We start from the raw sequence: 18,858 nt of genomic DNA on the forward strand, positions 1-18,858 counted from the left end.
CAGAAGTATTATATCCTTGTGTGGTAAAACCCAGATGAACAGATTGAACCGAGGCAAAAATAAAAAACTTCCAAGAATCCGCCACAAGATTTTATTCAAAGTGGCAACTTCCTTGATCTCAATAACAACATTTCACTTCAGGCTGCAAATATTGCCATCTTTACAGATAATATGTATTCCCTTGTAGTGTTAAAAAATTCAAAGCAGCTTGGCCTTCGCATACCGCGGTGAACCTTCTGAATGTACTTGAAACAAATGCTGCGATGGAAAAGTTTATGTCCATATGCATAGCAGGAATGAAAACTGAAAACCTCTATTTCGATCGAGAGACACAGAAATTCCCAAGTCCTCCTTCAATTGGTTGTGTAAAAACGAAAAGTGCTTTTTAACGGGTTTGCCATGTCAGAGGAGCCAGATTAGGTAGAAGAGTTCAAATAAATACTTTACTTGCGACTTGTAAAGTGCTTGTTACTGGTTAATGCATTGCTGTGACGCATTAACAAGCAGTATATTGTCATCCTGTATGCAGTACAAGAGAATATCTCTATAAATACATCATCATAAAGATATAAATTGAGTTTGTGCTGTCGTAGCACTGTTAATATGCCATCATCTGAGCTGCTAGTGTCATTTGGCAAAACACGCAGAGAGGGAACATTCTTTGGGGATGTACAAAAACTACCAGGGAGTGAAAAAGTAAGCTGGCGATATACTGGTAGATTTTTTTGCATTTTGTTAATGAGATCTCCTGTGGAACAACAAAAAAAGGAATAAAAACAAAGGGACTAATAGGACTATTTCCTTCAGGTTCAAATGAGACTGCTGCTAAGATGAAAGCGTGGAATCCAGATGGCACATGGCTGTTCAGTTTACAATGGTCTGCCCTCCAGCGATATCACCACGCTTCCTCCCAACTTTTCTGCCAAGGTTGAGCGGTCCTGAATGTCGTCTAAACCATTAACCTGCCATTCATGCTTGATACCTAAAAGAGAGAGTCAAATCTATTATCAGATTTCAAAATAGCCCCATTGTTTCTTTTCTTCTGGCGAGATGCATATCAGGACCAGACCAACACATTTTATGCATAAGATGCATTTTTTATATTCTTAGACAAGATGTGTCTCACCTGTAAACTTCTTCTTAATAGCATCTTTTGAGCTAGCATATATCATCTTGCTTTTCAATGGCGCACCTTCAGGAGCCCTAAAATGTTTAGTAAACAGAAGATAGAATAAAAATTAATTTACCTTGTATAAAATCCAAGCATCGTGCCACAGACGGGTCCAGAGAGCAAAAAATGTAATGATAACAAACAATATTGTATAGACAAAAATGAACAGTGACTTAGTTTTGTTAAAGTCAAAATCCATATTTTTTCCTCTATATCTCCATGCCTGTTTAAAACATAAAATTGCAGGTTATCTTCACATTCTCAGCTTTACGAGGACTAAAAATCAAATGATAATTGACAAAATCCTGTCAAATGGTACCGGACAGCTTTAGATATAAATCATTAATATTCGCTTATTGTAAGCATGTAAATTGGGATAAGGATACATTCTATGTAATTGCTCAATAACTGATTTTTCTTTATTTTTAACAAAAAAATTACAGATGCAGCTTAACTTCAATAATAAATAATAGTGAAAGTTAAATATTGGACATGTGTTAACATAACTAAAAATATATTTGTAAAGTTTATAAAAACTTAAATATAAATGCTTAAAATGAAAAAACCTATTTACACTTAAAACTAAAGTAAACTGAAAAGACTTAAAGGCAAAATGTAATCTGCGACATGTTAAACAATATATCTTTATAGACAGACTACGCACCAAAATACAAATACCAAGTCTTCTTTCTTGGACTCTTTAGTCTCATAGGTGGCATCATATAAGCAATATCTGCAATCATTGAGAGGTAGAAGCTTCACAAAGCAGGCGTAGGGGTCCTCGACAGTGTCTCCGATTTCTCCAACTAGGATATGCTTGCCCTCCTCGACGATGATCTTCTTCTTGTCTTCGCTGAGACAGAACAGCACCGCCTTCTTGCGCTTCTTCACCTCGTCTGAGGTCGAGGACTTCCGTACTTTCATGTCATTAAAGACTTTGATGACTTCATCATTGACCGTGACACCAGATGCCTGTGGCAGGGATGATTTTGAGATTTACATTAATGCATTTGACAGACGCTTTTATCAAAAAAGTGACTTACGGTGAATTCAAAGTATGTATGTGTAACCCTGTATGGGTTCAAAAAGCACCATCATAATACAAAAAAACTAAATTAACCACAAACAGTATGTATGAATTCAGCAGGTGATATAAGAAGTACATTCAACGTCATATTTGATTTTAATCACCTCTTTGGCATTGAGTGATCCAGCTCACAAACCCTGACTCATGTACGTGCTGTTCATAGCCAGCTGGTCTGTCACTACGGTTCAAATCTCACACTCGGGTTCATAAATGGACCGCAAAGCACAAGTCATAGCGGGTGCTTAGGCCTCGATTCAACTATGAAAGCCCCTCCTGTGGTTTTTCAGACATTTAGATTCATAATCAATAATCATTCACTGTCAAAACCAAAAAACTCAAAGAAGCCCTTGTTTGTTTCTTTCCAGTCTTTCAAAGCATTGGTTCCTTAATAAAAACAGAATCATTTATTGCTATATTAAGCTGAATGCTTTTAACGTTTTACTGTTAATGCAACCAACCATACATAGTTTTATTATGACATGACAGTACTTAGACTTAGAATACTAGAATATATACTACTAACGGTTACAAAATGGGACCAGTATGTTGCATTACTACAAATTTCAATTATTAATATTTCCTATTCCAGTTTTTGTATAACTTTTCAGGAGATACGGGTACTTCTTTATTAGTGTTTAGTTTTAATAATAATTTCCAAAAATGTACAATTTTGTAATCAGTAAAAGGAATTGCTCCTAAAATATTATATATATTCAATACTAGTTACATACAGTAGGCCTATTTTGTCATATATCTTAAAATGTCGGGTTGTTTTGGTTGGGTAAAATATGGACAAACCCAACCAAAAGATAGAAATAAACCTAGAAGACATACAAATCTGGGTTTGGGATTTACTCCGCAATCTTTAGAATTAATGCATTTAATGTAATATATTACCATATCTAATTATTGTTAGTAATAGCATTAGAGTTACGAATTATTAAAGCAAAAGCTACAAATAAGTTAACGCTATAAATAATTACTACTACAAAAATTACAAACACGAATTAAAAAGTAATCTATAGAATAAATACTAGTAGCATAACTACTAGTTTAGAAGAATTGGATCGTAGAGCAGCTTGGAGTCAGTCGAGGCGCATGCGCAGAGGCGCACTCAGAGCAGCTGGTGTAAAGCTCTCTCTCTCTCTCTCTCTAAATCCTTTTGAATCATAAACAATAATCTAACTCACTCCCCATCACACACTGGACCTATTAAACACAATCAAACAGTTGATAATAATGTTAATAGACGTGTTGCTATGAATCCGTACGGGCCCTTTTACCGTGACACTCAGATCTCCAGCGGCCATGCGTTAAAGTTGGAGAGAGGAAAGTGATTACCGTTATAAAGCACCGCTAAAATTAGATTAACATGGCCGCCTCGGGCAATAGGGCCGATCTATAGATTTATCCATACGTTTAAGTGTTTAAAATAACGGTAAAGCCAATTTACAGCCGGTTACAACATTATATTCATCCACCATGCGCACACAATCACGGAGCCCGCATTACCGCCGCATTACCGATCCAGCTCGAGCTGAACAACGTGACAGTCACAGAGCAAAAGTTTGACAGGAATAAGTTAATAAATCTTACTGTTTATGAACTATATGAAATAAGAAAGAATAATTGCGCACTTTATGAATGATATGCTTACCATGCTGCCCGATGCGATGAATCAATGTAAGATTCTTTTCTTGGCACTTCAATGTGGGAATGTGAAGAGCCGAGACAGTGTATGAGAGAGAGAGAGAGAGAGAGAGAGCAGTGCGCATGCGCAGTGAATGTCTGCTCGAGCACTGTCATTCAGCGTGCGTGCTACTGATTTTGGGACAGTTGACAACGACAAGGACAATAAGAGAGCGATCATGATTTGATTAATATGCATAATAATGTTTAAAAGGACATTGAGAATAAAAACATAAAACACACTTTAATTCACAAACTGCTGAAGCTTTTTTGCTTTTGATTATTATGAGCTTTCAGAAGGCTAATACAGAAAGGTTTGTGGTTCATTCAAAATAATGGTTTATTTTACATTTTCTTTTATAAAGCTCTCACTGGTGTCAAACTTCATTTTGTTTGTTAACTGTAGCAAACAAAATTTAACTCAAAAAACAACGACAAGAAATTTTCTTCATGGACATTTTTAATTTAACTGGTTAATGTTCCAAAATGCTCAAATTCAGGGATTTACTCAAGTGTAAAACCTCACCCGTACATAATTGAGAATCTGTAAGAAAAACAACTATCCAAGCCAAATATAAACAAAATTTATTGTACATACAGAAATAAATTTACACAGCAGGTAAAATGGATCTTAAGCCCTGAAAGGGGGGAAAACCAACATTGAATCCAGCTTTTGGCTTTTTGAAAACAAAGCTGGTTGTTCTTACAAAAGACAAACGATCTATAAAACAATCTTATAAATAAAGCAAGCAAATTAGACCCAAATCTAAATAAATAACCAGTAAGTGAAAAGGAAACATAACAAAATAGGGGATGCTTTTGGTTCCTATGTAGTGTTTAAGCAAGCTATAGGGACCTGACTGAAAAACAACGTGTTTCTCTTTACAAATATTCACAACTAGAAGTTCTATTTGTTCCTTTGAGCCACAAGACTTGATTTATCGATATATCAGACTCATGTCTGTAAAAATCTATACAAAACAGTAGTCTAGAAACATAGGTACAAAATACAAATGCACCTTTTTGAGATTACAGACAAAAACACACAATGCTTTTAGTCCTGAGTTAACTTTGAATGAAAAAGGACTTAACAGAAAACACAGTGCAAATACTTTTTCCCAGCACAGCTTTATCCATCAGCACCCTAGAAATGATTTCTACTAGTAAGGGATTGACATGTGACCTCATAACAGCTGAATTAAACTCTCATCGCTACCTGAAGAAAAAATGCCACTTGGTATCCGTGAGAGTGACATTGTGTATGCGCTCTGCACTTTAAAAGTTCATTTTCTTGCGAACAAGGGGTAGGTAGCAATTTTTATTGTCTCACACCACACTGGGATGCCCATGAACATTCCGCAAATGCCTTGGAACAACATAATTAGACATCGGATTATGAACCGGCCTTCAGTCTCTGCCGGTTGGTGGGCGTGTGTGGAAGTTTTGTTTACATCCGTGCCCGCTTCTGTGGAGGGGTCACGCGGTCCGCCAAACCGAGCCTCTGAAGCTCGGAGTGGAAGAAGCTCTGAAGCCGAAGACCGGCCTTTGCCTCATTGGTGCTACGTGGATTGTACTCCAAACAGTTGGAAAACATCAGCTCCACATCTCCGATAAATTCCGCTGCAACATTAAAAATACAGAAATAAATTAGCTGTGGCTAACGTTGTTCAATTTTCTTGATCTTGAGTTTTGTGTTTGGAGATGCGTACATTTATTCCTCAAACTAAAAAGGAACTAACCAGCACTTTGGTATTCACAGTTGTTGACTTTTTCCCTGATTGTACTCAAGGCTATGGGTTTCTTGATGATGTCATAGTAATCAGGCACCTGAAAAATAAACACATTAAGCATTATAAACCATCATAAACTGTGTGAAAAAAACAAAAAATACTTTACCAGTACAGCTGACTGAAACACTCCAAAAATGAAACTTTCAAATTGGGTCAATGTTACAAAAACATATGATAGGGACTTTTCTTAACTCCTAAATGTACTACCTGAGTTCTGGAGACCAGTTTTTTGAAGGGCCAGCTGTCCTCATTTCTGACCAAATCCACAGTGAGCAGCTCACAGGCCGACAGTTCGTGGACACCCAAGTTTCTCCCCGAACTTCGACGGTTAGATGAAGTAGTGGATGGAGCCAAGACGATCTTGCCTTTTGGAGAGACCTCTGCTGGAGAAATGGGGAAAAACACAGAACAAAATGTGAACTTGGGATTTAAACTAGAACTGTTGAGATGTAAACTAGAACTTTTCTATTATTCTTACCAGTAATGGATCTTTTTCTGGACTCTGTATTCTGTGCTGCAGGGCTTGACTGGGTGCTGGTTTTGGGTGTTGTTCGATTATTGAGCACCTCAAGACTAAGACGAGCACTGGAGCGGCTGCCTGCCCGTGGCGGGGGTTTGCCGTTGGACACCGGGGTGGCTTTCTTTCCTGAGTTTTTAGGGCCTCCTTTATTAGCAGACTGGCTTTGTTTGGGTGTGCTCTGCTGAGAGCGAGGTGTGGATTGACCAGATTCATTTTGCTTTGATTTGCCATTTGAACGACCTTCTTTAGTGCTCTGGAGAGGAAGTTTGATGGCAACCTTCTTAGAAACACTGAGGAGGCAAGGATAAAAGGGCAGGAAAAATGTTAGTCTTAACTTTCAAGGAACCAGTCGTTTCACTTTAAGTTAAAACAAATCAAAATAATGGATTTTTTTTCATCTTTGAACCTTTCTTTCTCCTCCTCTTCTGACTGTTCCTCATCAGAGTCCTCCTCTTCTTCCTCATCAGACTCCTCCTCTTCCTCAGACTCTTCCTGTTCCTCCATTTCTTCTTCCGAGTCGATGGATGAACGCTGGCGGGAGTTGATTCTGTGAGAGCGCTGTTTGGGACGGCATTCTGGGCAGAACCAGTCTTCAGTAGGAACAGCCTGTAATCACGATTATTTTCCTTCATATGTTAGAAGCAGGCAAATATCAGACCTAAACAATTTTGTGAAAAACACCTGCCATGTTATCTAAAACTACCAAATTGTAAAACTACCAAAAGCTTACCTTCAGTTTTGGGCGAACACAGAATATGTGATGGCCTCTATCACAGGCGTCACATAAGAGCATGTTCTCAGCATCTCCTTTCCTTCGACACAATTTGCAGCGGGCATTAAGTATAGATTTGGCCCAGACGACGCTGCGCTCCAGAGTGGAGAGATGCAGAAAAACCTGTGACAGACTGGAGCAGGCCAGCAAAGACTCGCGCCAGCGATCCTGCACGGTTTTCACCTGCCGCCCACTCTCACTGCCTTCTGAGAATTGAGAAGTAAAAAGATTTAGTTAATGCACACATTTAAAACAAACGGTCCTGACCTGGGAAAGAATACTCTTACCGTCTTTCTCACTAGACTGGTCCTCATCTTTCTTTTTGTCTTTTTTCTTCACCTTTTGATCCTTTTTGGAATCTTCATCACCTTATTAAAAACACAACATATTTATAAATATAAATAGATGATATAAATGATGTAATGTGCTGTCGTTTGTTATTCACTTGCATAATTTGCAGGTTGTGTGGCACATTGCCTAGGGAGTCGTGTGTGATATTCCTCTGATTTTAACTTTCAATCAAAGTTGGTCACTCAGCTGGTTGTATAAATTATAATCATAATTATATCAGATTACTTTGAAGTGTAAAGAAGAAAATGAAAAGGGAAAATATCAATAAAAAGGCAGTCCCTCACTCAAACACTATACAAACAAAAAAATAGCAATAGTAACAGTAACCAATGTGCCGAGCTTACCGAGTGGAGCTTTGAGAAACTTGCGCTCTATACCCTGCTCTATCTGAGCCAGGGCTTGTGCCAGGAAGCGGACGGTGTTTTTGACTGGCTGCGGTGTGCTTACACTAGTGGACGTGACACTCTGACTTTCTGCCTTTAATTCTTGCAGCCTGAATTACAGAAACACCAATTAGTTCCGACAATCACAACGAAACAAGGCACTGTATTAAAACTACATAATGGTCATATTTTAGACCTCATTATCAAAGTCTTAAAACCGACAATTTGTCGCCATCATCTCAAATATTTAATAGCCAATTAATCGCCAGCCAAATTTCATAATCGTGACAGCCCTACTTATAAGCCAAATTACACAGTTTTAATCAGCTGAAAGGTGGATTTTACTTCTAGTTTCACAGCAATAAACCGTTTCTGTAAATATAGCATATAAACAAGAAAACACAGTTTTAAATGTAAATTCTAACTTGCACTGCTGCGTCACACACATTAAAATGGTCAAAGATAAACTGACCTGTCTTTGACTCTGGAGTTGTTCTCATCAATCTCCATCGGCTCCTCTTCTCCATTTATTGTCTGGTTTTCTTTGGATTCAGGCCTCAGTAGATCAAAGTTCCCATTTTCAAGTGCTGCCCTCCATGAACTTCTGTCAGCCACCTTCTCAGAGACCAGGACGAAAGCCAAACACAAATGTATATGATCAATCACTGCTTCAAGCTCAGCCCAACCAACCTATCAATGAACATCAAAATTATGAAACATGACCAAGGAGTAACTACAGTATATGCTGTAAATATGTCTAATTCACATCGATCTGATACACTCAAGAAATGGTCAGATCACCTCAGGTCAGAAAACCAAGTCGTTGTATTTTGCTACATACACAGAAACCGTGTCAATCGACATACTTTAATTGTTCCCAGAGTTCCCTGATAGATGCGGTCTTCAATATCCAGTAGCAGATCTTTGAGGCGATTCTCCATGAAGCGCTCAGCAGGTACAGTGCTGTCTGAGGAAGGTGAGCCAGCCTTTGATTTGACATTACTGCTTTTGGTCTCTGGCAAAGGTTGATCTGCAAAATAACATTACATTTACTGACATTACTCACACAATCCTATTCATCTGTAACATTTTAATATAGAAGTACCATTATAATCCAAGACTAAACCTCTTTGGGAGCATGTGGTTAGTACTCAAATATAGTACTTTGGAGCTAAATAACTTAAGTTTTACAGTGTTCTTTCATGTAAAAAAAAAGAAAAAAAAAAGAGTTAATCTCACAGTACCTGAGTGATGATAATGCTGAACAGCTTTCTCATCCAGAAACTGAACGATGCGTTCTTTCTCCAGCAGAAGGGCTTCTTTAAGAGTGCTCTCTCTGTGTCCCCGAGAGTTCAGAGCTTCTATGAGGCGCTCCACCTCCTCAGCCGTGCTGTAGAAAAACCACTGAATGGGCCGGTTGACCGGAGGAGAGGTGTTGTGGACCGATATTGCGTCCTTAGCGGTCTTAACTGGGCTCTCAACAGAAAGGACCTCCTCCATTTTGGGTTCAGGAGTCGGACGTGGCTCCAGCATATCCTCTGTTAAACCAAAGAAGTCATCCTCGACGAAGAGTGCTCCGGCAGAAGGGAAGAGCCAGTGGCGGCGATACAGGCGATCTCGGCCGAGGGGCAGGATGTAGGTGCAGGCCATCGCTTTATGAATGCGCTCCAGAAGCTCTTTCTCTTTGAGCTGCTGTTGCTGTAACTCCTCTGGGGTCAGACTGTCCTTCGCTTCACCCTCACCAGACTGCTTCTCTTTTGGGGAGTTGTTGGTTTTCTTTTCTGTGAAAATGAGTGCATTATTGAATCTTGTACAACAATGAATAATAATCCATTACTGTATAATATTAAACAGTCCCTTCAGGATTTTGCGATCGCAGAATTGAACGCATAATCAAACAAACTTTTTTTTCAAACAAACGCATATCAAACAAACGCATATTTTACGCATGATTTGCCCAAAGATGTGTCTTGTGACGTCCTCACATGGCACATTCTGTCAAAACCTGCTCCAAAAGTCAAGCAGAGAGATACTATAGAAGGGAGATAGAAGGGTCTGTACCACTTACAATTTGCTAACATCATATAAAAAAAATAGCCTCCTTTCTTTTGTTCTGATGAAGGCGTTAGCATTAGCCATTACGCTTTTTTGGCTAACGTTTGTAGTCTAATGGATTTGAGTCAAGTCAGCCTTAATTATGTGTTTGTCACTTTCTTAAACATCACACCTGGAATCAACAATGTTATAAACATCAAGTTTATTTTGAAGTCAATAAACATTCATCACGATTATCTAAACGCTGATATTCATTTTTTTAAGTATGCAAGGTTCATGGCATCAACTCATTGCATAGACATTTCCACAACCATGAACATGAAACGGCATGTGATTGGTTGCTTGACCTGTCAGCCAAAATGGCCTTTTAGGCGGGCCTTAAACTTAAAGCGGCCAAGGTTTCCGGATCTTCAGTATGAATCTGCTGCATGTCTTTTAATCATAAGTAATGCATAAATAATGTTTTCACTGGTGGTAGCTTTAAAGAAGAACCCTATTTGCCAATTCAAGTAGTTTTTTATTACTTTTTCGGAAAACCCCCGCAATTTTTATTGCAAAATTTTAATAAAGCCGCTGCAAAATTAATCTCTGCAAAATCCTCCGCAAAATCCAGTGGGGACTGATTAAATTATTTGGGGCCATCTGCTGCTAGTCATTTTAAAGCAGATACCTTTTTTAGATTTGACTGGTTGTTCCTCCTCATCATCTGTGTGTTGTTCAGTGTGAGCCTCCTGACTCTCTGTACTGGTGTCCATCTCCTCTCTACAAAACAGAATACAGGTTTACTCATTTACATATATGCATTTAGCAGACGGTTTTATCCAAAGCGACTACTTGCATTGCATTGTATTATACATTTTGTTTCTGACTATGTACAATCCCCTGGGATGGAACCCATGACATTGGCATTTCTAGTGCCATGCTCTAACCATGGAGCCGAAAGAAAGCTCAAGAATTTGAATAGAACTGTAAGGAGTGGATTGATGATGGATTGCTGGGTAATCTTACCCTGCCACATGGCCTTCATTCTTGGCTTCCTCTTTTAGTTTTTCATGCTTCTCTTTCAACTTCTGCTCTTGTTCCTTTAGCTTCTCCTCTTTTCTTTTCCGAACCCTGAAACGGGGAGATTCAACCAATGAACCTCCAAGAATAAACAAGTTTGGAACTGAAGGACCTCATATCTTTGTAATGCCTTACCTTTCGGCAGCTTCCTCTCTCACTCTGCGATGCTGCTCGGCTTTAAGCTCTCGTAGTTCCTGTTTGGCAGCTCTTTGATCATCTGCGTTGTCTTCAATGAAGTCCCGCGTGGAAACCATAGTCAGGAGCTTCCCACACAGAGCATGAAGGATCTTCAGCTTCTCTCCTAAAATACACAAGTGCCAGAAAACACTGTGACCTGTTCTTCACGTTTCATAACTTCGTATAGAATCTGAAATTTCTCATTAATAAACAAAGGCAGTTTACCTGGCAGCAGGTCATATACTGCAGTGTTGGAGAGTTTTTTGACCAGGCACTGGTTTGACAGACGAAGTTCCACACAGGGGTCATCTGTGGAACTGAACCCACCCTGCTTCTGGTAGCGAAACTTAGCACTAGTGGAGCTGCAGTCTGCCCCCGAAGCCAGGATGTGCAACCGCAGAATCTCAGAGAGGGTACAACTGTCCAGATCCAATTGCTTTAGGCTACAACCTACACAGACACAAGCAAGGAACAGTGTTGTCTGGATAGTGTGCCGACTGTATTTAAATAAACACTGTCTTGTCTACATTGTTCATAAAAAGGCTCATTGTTAAATGCTGAAAAGAGATAAACATCCAGCATTATCAAGACAGCACAGACTCAATATACTTCACATTATCTAACCTTGGTGGAGCTGTGGCCAGGCAGCAGCCAGAGACGCCACAGCGCTGATGGCCGACTGAGTGGGGTCAGCGTCATCCTCCAGAGCCTCAATAAGATCTGCCATTGACAACACACAACATGACACATGAGGTCTCTCACAAAGAACCTGCACCAGTCACAACCACTTCCATTTGATGCAATTTTATTTTACCATAATAGATATACCAACCTAAAATTGCATTAGATTATACTAAACCACTCTAACCTTTGGTGTCTGCTTCCGCAACCTGGTCCTTGGCTACTTCCTCCTGCTCCTCCGCCAGAGCCTGGAATATCGCTGACAGGAAGAAGAAAAGCAGCTCACAGAGAGGCCCCTCAGGATTACAGCCGACCACTGCCTCCTCCAGAACCTCTGTCAACAACATTCACATCCAATGTTTAAATAATATTCAGCTCTGTGTGTGGAAATGACACAATATCCCATGATGCCATGCATTTACAGGTAGCCACTATCTCACCTAGTGTTATGCCATCAGGAAACTCATCTTTCAGGTCAAATAGCTCTCCAAATGCATGCAGAAACTCTAGCACCATCAGAGCATCTCCAAACAGGTCCGCCGGAAGACGTGTCTTAACTGGTAATGGATTGGGGAGCTCCTGAGGGTGGGCACATTAAAAAAAGACCAGTTTGTCAATTATGGATAGATGACCTATGTCCTATAGCTGGCTCAAAGTAGAGCCAACTGATCTCAATCAAATCTTTATGTATTCTTATTGTCCACTCACATGTGGAATCTATTTCAAGAGGTATGTTTACCTTTAGGTCATCACACTCCATGTCCTCTCGAGGTTTACTCCATAGCTTCAGTCGTTCTGCATATTTTTTCTTTTCCTCCTTTAGCTTCTCTCGTTCCTGAAGTGCATTACACAAAAACATCCTTAAAGATTTAGCCTAAATTATAAACGAACCAAATCCTCTAAAAAAATAATTAATATGCATTTCTTCGATAAAAAATTGGGATTTAAAAACTGATGTACTTGAAATTACTTGAAATATATTGACTATATGCAACTTACCCTCTCTTTCTCCACCTTCATTCGTTCTTTCTCCTCTTTTCTTCTCTGTTTCTCCTCTTCTACCATCCTCTTCATCTCCTCTTTCCTCTTCTCCTTGTCCTCTTTCTCTCTCCTTTTAGCCTCCATTAGATCTTCTCTTTCTCTCTTAAATTTTTCTTTTTAAAGCAAGCCAAAATTTGTTACACAACTTGCTTATGCCATCTATATTCAATTCTCAGTATTTTACATGAGCTGAAACATACCCATTGACATCATCGGTTCTTTCTGCTGCATCTGTTTTAATTTCTCCTCGACATAATTCATCTGAAAAAAGACAACAACTTATCATCAGTCACCACAAATAAATCCAAATCAACGTGTTCTGAAGTCCATATCAGAATGAATAATTTTAACATTTTACTTAACATTTACACAAACTGCATGCCACAATTGTAATTACAATACATGAATGCTCTACAACAACAGAAAGACAGACCTCAGTTGGAGAGGCATCATTTGGACGACGACCTCTGCCCTTTCCTGGTGGACTGAAGGCAAACACTGGGGGTTCGTCGGGAAAGAAGTGCGAGAGATTCTGTTCGGATAACTTATATTTTGCAACTGTTGATGGCTGGAAATAATAAAAACAATTCATTACATTATAAAAAAAGGTGCAAAGCATTGTAAACGGGCAAGTGAGATAAAATGTGCATCCCAAATCACTCACTTATGCACTATTCTACACCATTTTGTAGTATAAATAGTGCGAATAGTGCGTTCACATTGAAAAATCTCAAAAAAAAAATGTGGAACTGTGTACACTCCATGCACTCAACAGTCGCAGTTTCAATATACTCCTGGTTAGTATAAAAGTATATGATTTGGGACACAACTAAAGGCTTGTCATATTCCATGACTTAACTTACCTTGAGTCTGATGGTCCCGTTTATCGGTTCACAGTGATGTTTAAGAAGCAGCCTCAGTCTGTCTCGACTAAAAACATTTTTCTTACGACTGTAGGATGAAACGGGAGAAAAAAGAAACAGCAACATTATCATCAAACATGCTTTTTTCCATAACTTTACAAATGGGTAACAAGAAGGCAAAAATTGTTGTTAAAAAGCAGTTGGAAGAAAGACCTTGGATTTCTTTATTAGGGTAATAAGGTGTATGAAAAAGGCTTATTCTGAATTTGAGCAGTACAGTTTATGTTATGCTTTGATATTTAAACAAAAACAGGAAAATTACTAAACAGTTTATGCATAAACCCCCCCACAATAAAACTCACCAAATCTGAGCATGTTTCACTACTAAAGGCTCACAACCCTCAGGGTTGACAGGCTGAACTTTGTATTTAAACAAAGATGGACTCATGGCTTTCTTCCTGCTTTCAATGCAAAAAGCACACAAAAGCACATTTTAGATAATGATCACTGGAACTGACTTATAAAGCATTTCATTGAGGGATCATAAGACATTTCTGAGTACTGACCCATTTGGTGTCTTGGGAGAAGTGACTTTGGTCTCTTCATCACTGTCACTGATGACGATCGAGTCGCCCTCTATATGATGTTTGACGTGCCCATTGACTGTGCCATTGGAATGGGGAGGTATGACCTCCAATATCTTACAGTGTTGTCTGTTGAGCATATAAAACCTGTGTTAGTGTGATCATCTGATGGCATGGGATATCTTCAAATAACTTTCTCACAAATTTTAAAGCAGCACAGAATTCAAAATGATATGCAGACCTAAATAAAAATGAACCACCATAAAAATTATGTATTCAAAAACGGCAACTTCGACAGAGATAAATTCTGTGGCTAACAATATAGAAGCAGCCAGGCAGTTTGGGTGTGACCCAAATGTCTGGCTGAGTCCTGCTTTCTAATTTCTGGGTCATCCATGTAGAAGTAAAGCACCACCCAGCAATGTCATTCTCTTCCAAAAGAAAATGCCCCCTCCACCCCCTGTCTACCAGTGGGGCACCTTGTTGTCTGGTTGCCTCAGCGCAAGCTGCTATGTTCTCTGGGCCAACTCCTTGTACCAATCAATCCAATCAGAGGCATTCTCTAAGCTCCACCCATTTATTTTGTTATCTCAAAATAGCAAGGCCAGCTTATGATGGCTGACTCTGATCCTCTGTTACAGCACAGGACAGAGCTCTTGTACAGCTTCCTTTAAGAGGTCAAGATCATGCTTACTTAATCTTTGTTATTATTTTTGGACCTGCTTGATTGTCACTTGTTTTTCAAGGTTTGAAAATGAATTGTATAGAAAGCTGCCAAGGACTTTCGAAGCTCTAAAAGACAGGCTTTGTCTACAGGAGGCAGGCAGAGGGTGGGGACATATCAATGAACATCTGGATGTTTCTCTTCAGTTAGGCCGTTTCGTGTTTTTTAACAGGGCTTCATTCGGCACTATTGTTCTTCACTATTGTGTATCATCTAGATGTTGTTTAGAGTTTCTGTCTTCAGGGGAGGGAAAAACAACTTGTTTTGCGTCTATATTATTTTTCTTCTTAACTGCTTACCGATATTTTCATTTCAAAATCGGATTGGTGTTAAAATGTGCTATACAGTCAATATAACACAGGAATATAACATTGGTCATTATGAATAATTATTATTATATTTTTCGACCATCGGTGTCCTATAGGACTATCACATCATTATTTAACAACAACAGCTATTTAAACCGTTGCTAAAGATATGGTCTCTAAACGCTTATTGTTGTATTCTAAACAATTCTAAATGACTGATTCTTAGAATTGTCCATCAATCATGTTGATGAATTATGAGTGACAACAATATCTGACTTCTTACCTGGAACCAGAGCGACTGACAACATCTACCATCTCTCCGGGAAAGAAGCGCTCTTTGACATAGGTGTATACGTCATCACATATCTCGTGCAGTCGTACGCGGTGTGTAAGTGCAGTAAGGTGAAGGAGGGGGACCATGAGTTCGGCGGGAAAGTTTTGAAGATTTTGTCTGGCCTTCCTCTCACTATCCAAAGCCTCCTGGTAGGTTAGGCCAGGCTTCCCTGTCACAGCACAACTCCACACCAGGCTGTTACAGAGAATGGTCCTCTCGAAGAATTCACTGTTAAACAACGCAACACGTCAACTGACTGCTACAGAACTTAAATATACATTAACTTTACATTTATTATACAAAGCGGTATACAGCTCATTCAAAGTATACATTCTATTAGTTTGTGTGCTGACTGTGCTCTCGGCATGAAACCAGCAAGCTGTGTGCTGCTAATGCGATGCTCTGCCAACTGAGCAACAGGTTAGCCGAATTATATTTACAGTTTCATCAGTTCGACATGCCTGGCCCGAAGTTAACTTCTGGTCTGTGTTTGGTATGAACATAAAAATTGATTTTATATTTCATTTTTTTCAACATTTTTTATTATATATTAAATGTATGAAATTACGTTAAAACTACTCAACACTTTTCATTCTTTGCAGAGGTCAACAGTAAGTTAAGTTTGAGCCACATAATCTTTGTTTATTTTGTTGCTCCTGAAACCATCTTTAAAGGTATAAATGAAAATGTGTCTTTATGCAAAGGTTCAAAAGGTTTACTTTGGTGACAGCAAAGAGATGAGTGGAGATTTAACCCAAAACAGACCCGACTCATACACACCCACCACTCAAAGCTTGTCGATAAATAGGTTAAAAACACAGTGGGTGACATAATTGCTTTTTTAACATTAAGATTTTAACGTTCCCATCTAAGCAAATAAACTTGATGAGATCGATAAGTTTCTACATCAGCCTTATCTTACCACGAAACAATTTGCTTCGATTGATGGCAACATCATTTTATCCAAGTAGTTATTTGTTCAGACCATTTATAAACTGTGATAATCTGCAATCTATCAGACCAGTCATATGACCACTAAAACTAATGTCAAACCAAAAAGAAATGTCTCTTATTCATAGCTTGGAGACAAATACACAAACATAAGCAAAAGATTAAAACAATTTGAGGCCTTTTAACACACATTTGTTTAGATTCTATGTTCAGATCAATTGATGACTTTTATAATTAGTAAAACAAAGGATGAACAGACAAAAAAAATGAAACCATGTTGTCATCATAATCTATAATTTACTAAACCATCATCAGGATCATGACAAACTTTTCAAAGCAACTATAGAATCAGTAAACCCCCAAATCCCAAACAATTCTGTACTTCCCCAGACTGAATGACAAATAACAAAATAGAAGTAAAACTTCTACTCTGGTAGGAAACAAACTTTTATTCACAAGTATTTGTATCATCTGATGACATTTGATTGTTCAAGTTGTTGTGGTATTTGTACTAAAAACAAACTTGGTCATCATATTCCACAGCTTCCTTCTGACCACTAGGTCCAATGTCTGCTTTCCAAGCCCAAATAACAGGTGACATTACAATAATGAAACACAACAACTTCTAACCTGTATTACACATAGGGATGAACTAAAGCCACCCATCGGAACCAGTCTTGAGTGATTAGTTTTAACATAGTAGTTAAACTACACGGTCATCATCTCAATCTTACTCATTACCAGCCCTATGACCACAGACCTTATGGCAAGTGACATCAACAAAATAATTACAAAAGCAGTAAAACTCGTCCTCTAAGTGCCTACACACATACTAACAATAGCGCGACCACGTTTCTAGCTAACGTTACAACATCCTGCGTGTGAATGAGATCTGCCCCATCCTCGCTAACACCCCCTTAAAAACATTACACCAGGGGCTTCCCGTGCACATCCCACTCGCGATCTGACATTATTTAACCACTTATAACACATATACGCACACTTTTAAGATATAATTCACTCAGTCTGGAATCTGCATCGTGAATTTTGTTGGCTAAACATAGCTAACTAACTAGCAACCAACTCTGTTAGCAGAGGCCCGAACTGACACCTGCCGGTGTATGCTGAGAAAAAAAAACTCTTTTGAGGGTTTCTAAAAATATGACCCTTTCACACATGGGCAAATGTGTCGGAGATTGTTTTTTAAAACACCATAACAAGATAAATGTGTGTTGCTGTTTGTATTCAGTTACTAAAGTAAGGTTTCGTGTAGACCGTCTCCATGGCTGTCACTTCGGTTTAGTTTCTGATGCTGTTGTTTGGCATGAAACGGGAAGTTCACACGAATCAATACGAATTATAGTAAAATGTCTTACTCATAGGTCCTGAAGATTTCATGCGTGACTTTACAGAGGAATACTTCTTCATCTGGTCTGAGATCAGCGGGCGGCTTCTGCCTCACGAAGGGCTTTTTGTGAAGAAGCGGCATCTTTCTTTCTCTTTATCTCTTACCCTGAGACTTTCAAAATCAACAAACACAAAGTAAGAAAATGTCAAATTAATACGGATCCATTCAAAGTCAATCGCGTCTTCGTCTCATTCGTCGAAACTGGTTGTGAGAAAAGACGTTAGGTTTTAAAATGTTTAAATTCTAACGACAGTTTTCAGTCTTTGTTAATGACACGCGCTTCCCGGGTGACGTTCAAAATCCTGCCCACATGTTTCGCCTATATAATTCAAACCGAATATAAAGCATACGATCGGTATCCAAATAACAAACGAGCCTGGTATACTGACGAGTACACATAATATTTACCAATTGTATGGTGTGAACAAGATAAGCGGCTGTAAAAAGAAAGAAAAATACAGAAGTGTCCCACTTCTCCGAGCGGGGATATTGCGCGTGCCGTGTTGACGACAAGTTTTGATCCGCTCTAGTTCACTTACAGACCGGGCAGTCCTGAAGGTGGAGCTTCCACGGCAATTCTATCATTACATTGGGCGGTTCGACTGCCAATCACGCCTCTGCGCCCAATGGTGAGCGGCAAGTGGAAAAATAGCTTTCCTTTTCCCCCACATCCGAAGATTCATCTTTTTCGTAATTATTATAATATTTTGAGGTCATTTTGTATAAATATGCAGAAATGGTACGGTTGAAAATGAACAATATTTTTTAGACAGCGAGAAATTTTCCCACCACAAAGCTTTCACTGATTATTAATATGTACACTTGAAAGCCTTTTCTATAAAAACCAATAGCAAATATTAATTTACAATTTTACATTTAAATGTGTTCACAAACAAACTTTTTGTGC

At 38.9% G+C, this 18,858-nt stretch overlaps 2 protein-coding genes across 5 annotated transcripts; both read right to left on the minus strand.

Moving 5' to 3' along the window:
• Positions 1-77: 77 nt before the first annotated feature.
• cfl2 (cofilin 2 (muscle)) lies at positions 78-4,036 on the minus strand. The gene is made up of 4 exons (XM_056767684.1): positions 3,916-4,036; positions 1,836-2,143; positions 1,127-1,203; positions 78-982 (listed from the first exon to the last, which is right to left on the minus strand). Exons 1-4 carry the CDS (start codon positions 3,916-3,918, stop codon positions 870-872), a joined length of 501 nt encoding a protein of 166 aa, XP_056623662.1. The 5' UTR covers positions 3,919-4,036; the 3' UTR covers positions 78-869.
• A 479-nt stretch (positions 4,037-4,515) lies between these two features.
• baz1a (bromodomain adjacent to zinc finger domain, 1A) lies at positions 4,516-18,486 on the minus strand. Of its 4 annotated transcripts, XM_056768344.1 has the most exons (28): positions 18,360-18,486; positions 17,920-18,062; positions 15,542-15,820; positions 14,209-14,355; positions 14,005-14,103; positions 13,643-13,730; positions 13,213-13,347; positions 12,980-13,040; positions 12,738-12,892; positions 12,478-12,573; positions 12,179-12,317; positions 11,926-12,072; positions 11,682-11,777; positions 11,283-11,507; positions 11,016-11,181; positions 10,827-10,931; positions 10,489-10,580; positions 9,008-9,544; positions 8,630-8,793; positions 8,236-8,378; positions 7,725-7,873; positions 7,317-7,397; positions 6,988-7,235; positions 6,664-6,863; positions 6,216-6,547; positions 5,945-6,120; positions 5,687-5,774; positions 4,516-5,567 (listed from the first exon to the last, which is right to left on the minus strand). In XM_056768344.1, the coding sequence occupies exons 2-28, from the start codon at positions 18,030-18,032 to the stop codon at positions 5,395-5,397; spliced, it is 4,434 nt and encodes a 1,477-aa protein (XP_056624322.1). In that variant the 5' UTR covers positions 18,033-18,062; positions 18,360-18,486; the 3' UTR covers positions 4,516-5,394. The 4 variants fall into 4 exon arrangements, with proteins under 4 accessions (XP_056624322.1, XP_056624324.1, XP_056624323.1 ...); XM_056768346.1 differs by lacking the exon at positions 18,360-18,486 and having other exon boundaries at positions 14,005-14,100; positions 17,920-18,335; XM_056768345.1 differs by lacking the exon at positions 18,360-18,486 and having other exon boundaries at positions 5,945-6,117; positions 17,920-18,335.
• Positions 18,487-18,858: the final 372 nt, after the last annotated feature.

The sequence above is a fragment of the Triplophysa dalaica genome, chromosome 15 (assembly GCF_015846415.1).
Source record: "Triplophysa dalaica isolate WHDGS20190420 chromosome 15, ASM1584641v1, whole genome shotgun sequence".
Classification (NCBI taxonomy): domain Eukaryota; kingdom Metazoa; phylum Chordata; class Actinopteri; order Cypriniformes; family Nemacheilidae; genus Triplophysa; species Triplophysa dalaica.

Bases quoted from the DNA above. Each gene is read 5' to 3' on its own strand.
- cfl2 (XM_056767684.1), bottom strand. The intron at 1,204-1,835 runs GTGCGTAGTCTG...TAAACATTTTAG, and splicing joins GACTTGGTATTTGTATTTTG to GGCTCCTGAAGGTGCGCCAT. The intron at 983-1,126 runs GTGAGACACATC...TCTCTCTTTTAG, and splicing joins TATTAAGAAGAAGTTTACAG to GTATCAAGCATGAATGGCAG.
- baz1a (XM_056768344.1), bottom strand. From the start codon at position 18,032: ATGCCGCTTCTTCACAAAAAGCCCTTCGTGAGGCAGAAGCCGCCCGCT. The intron at 12,073-12,178 runs GTGAGATAGTGG...TGTTGTTGACAG, and splicing joins TCCTGATGGCATAACACTAG to AGGTTCTGGAGGAGGCAGTG. The intron at 6,864-6,987 runs GTAAGCTTTTGG...TCGTGATTACAG, and splicing joins GTGTTCGCCCAAAACTGAAG to GCTGTTCCTACTGAAGACTG.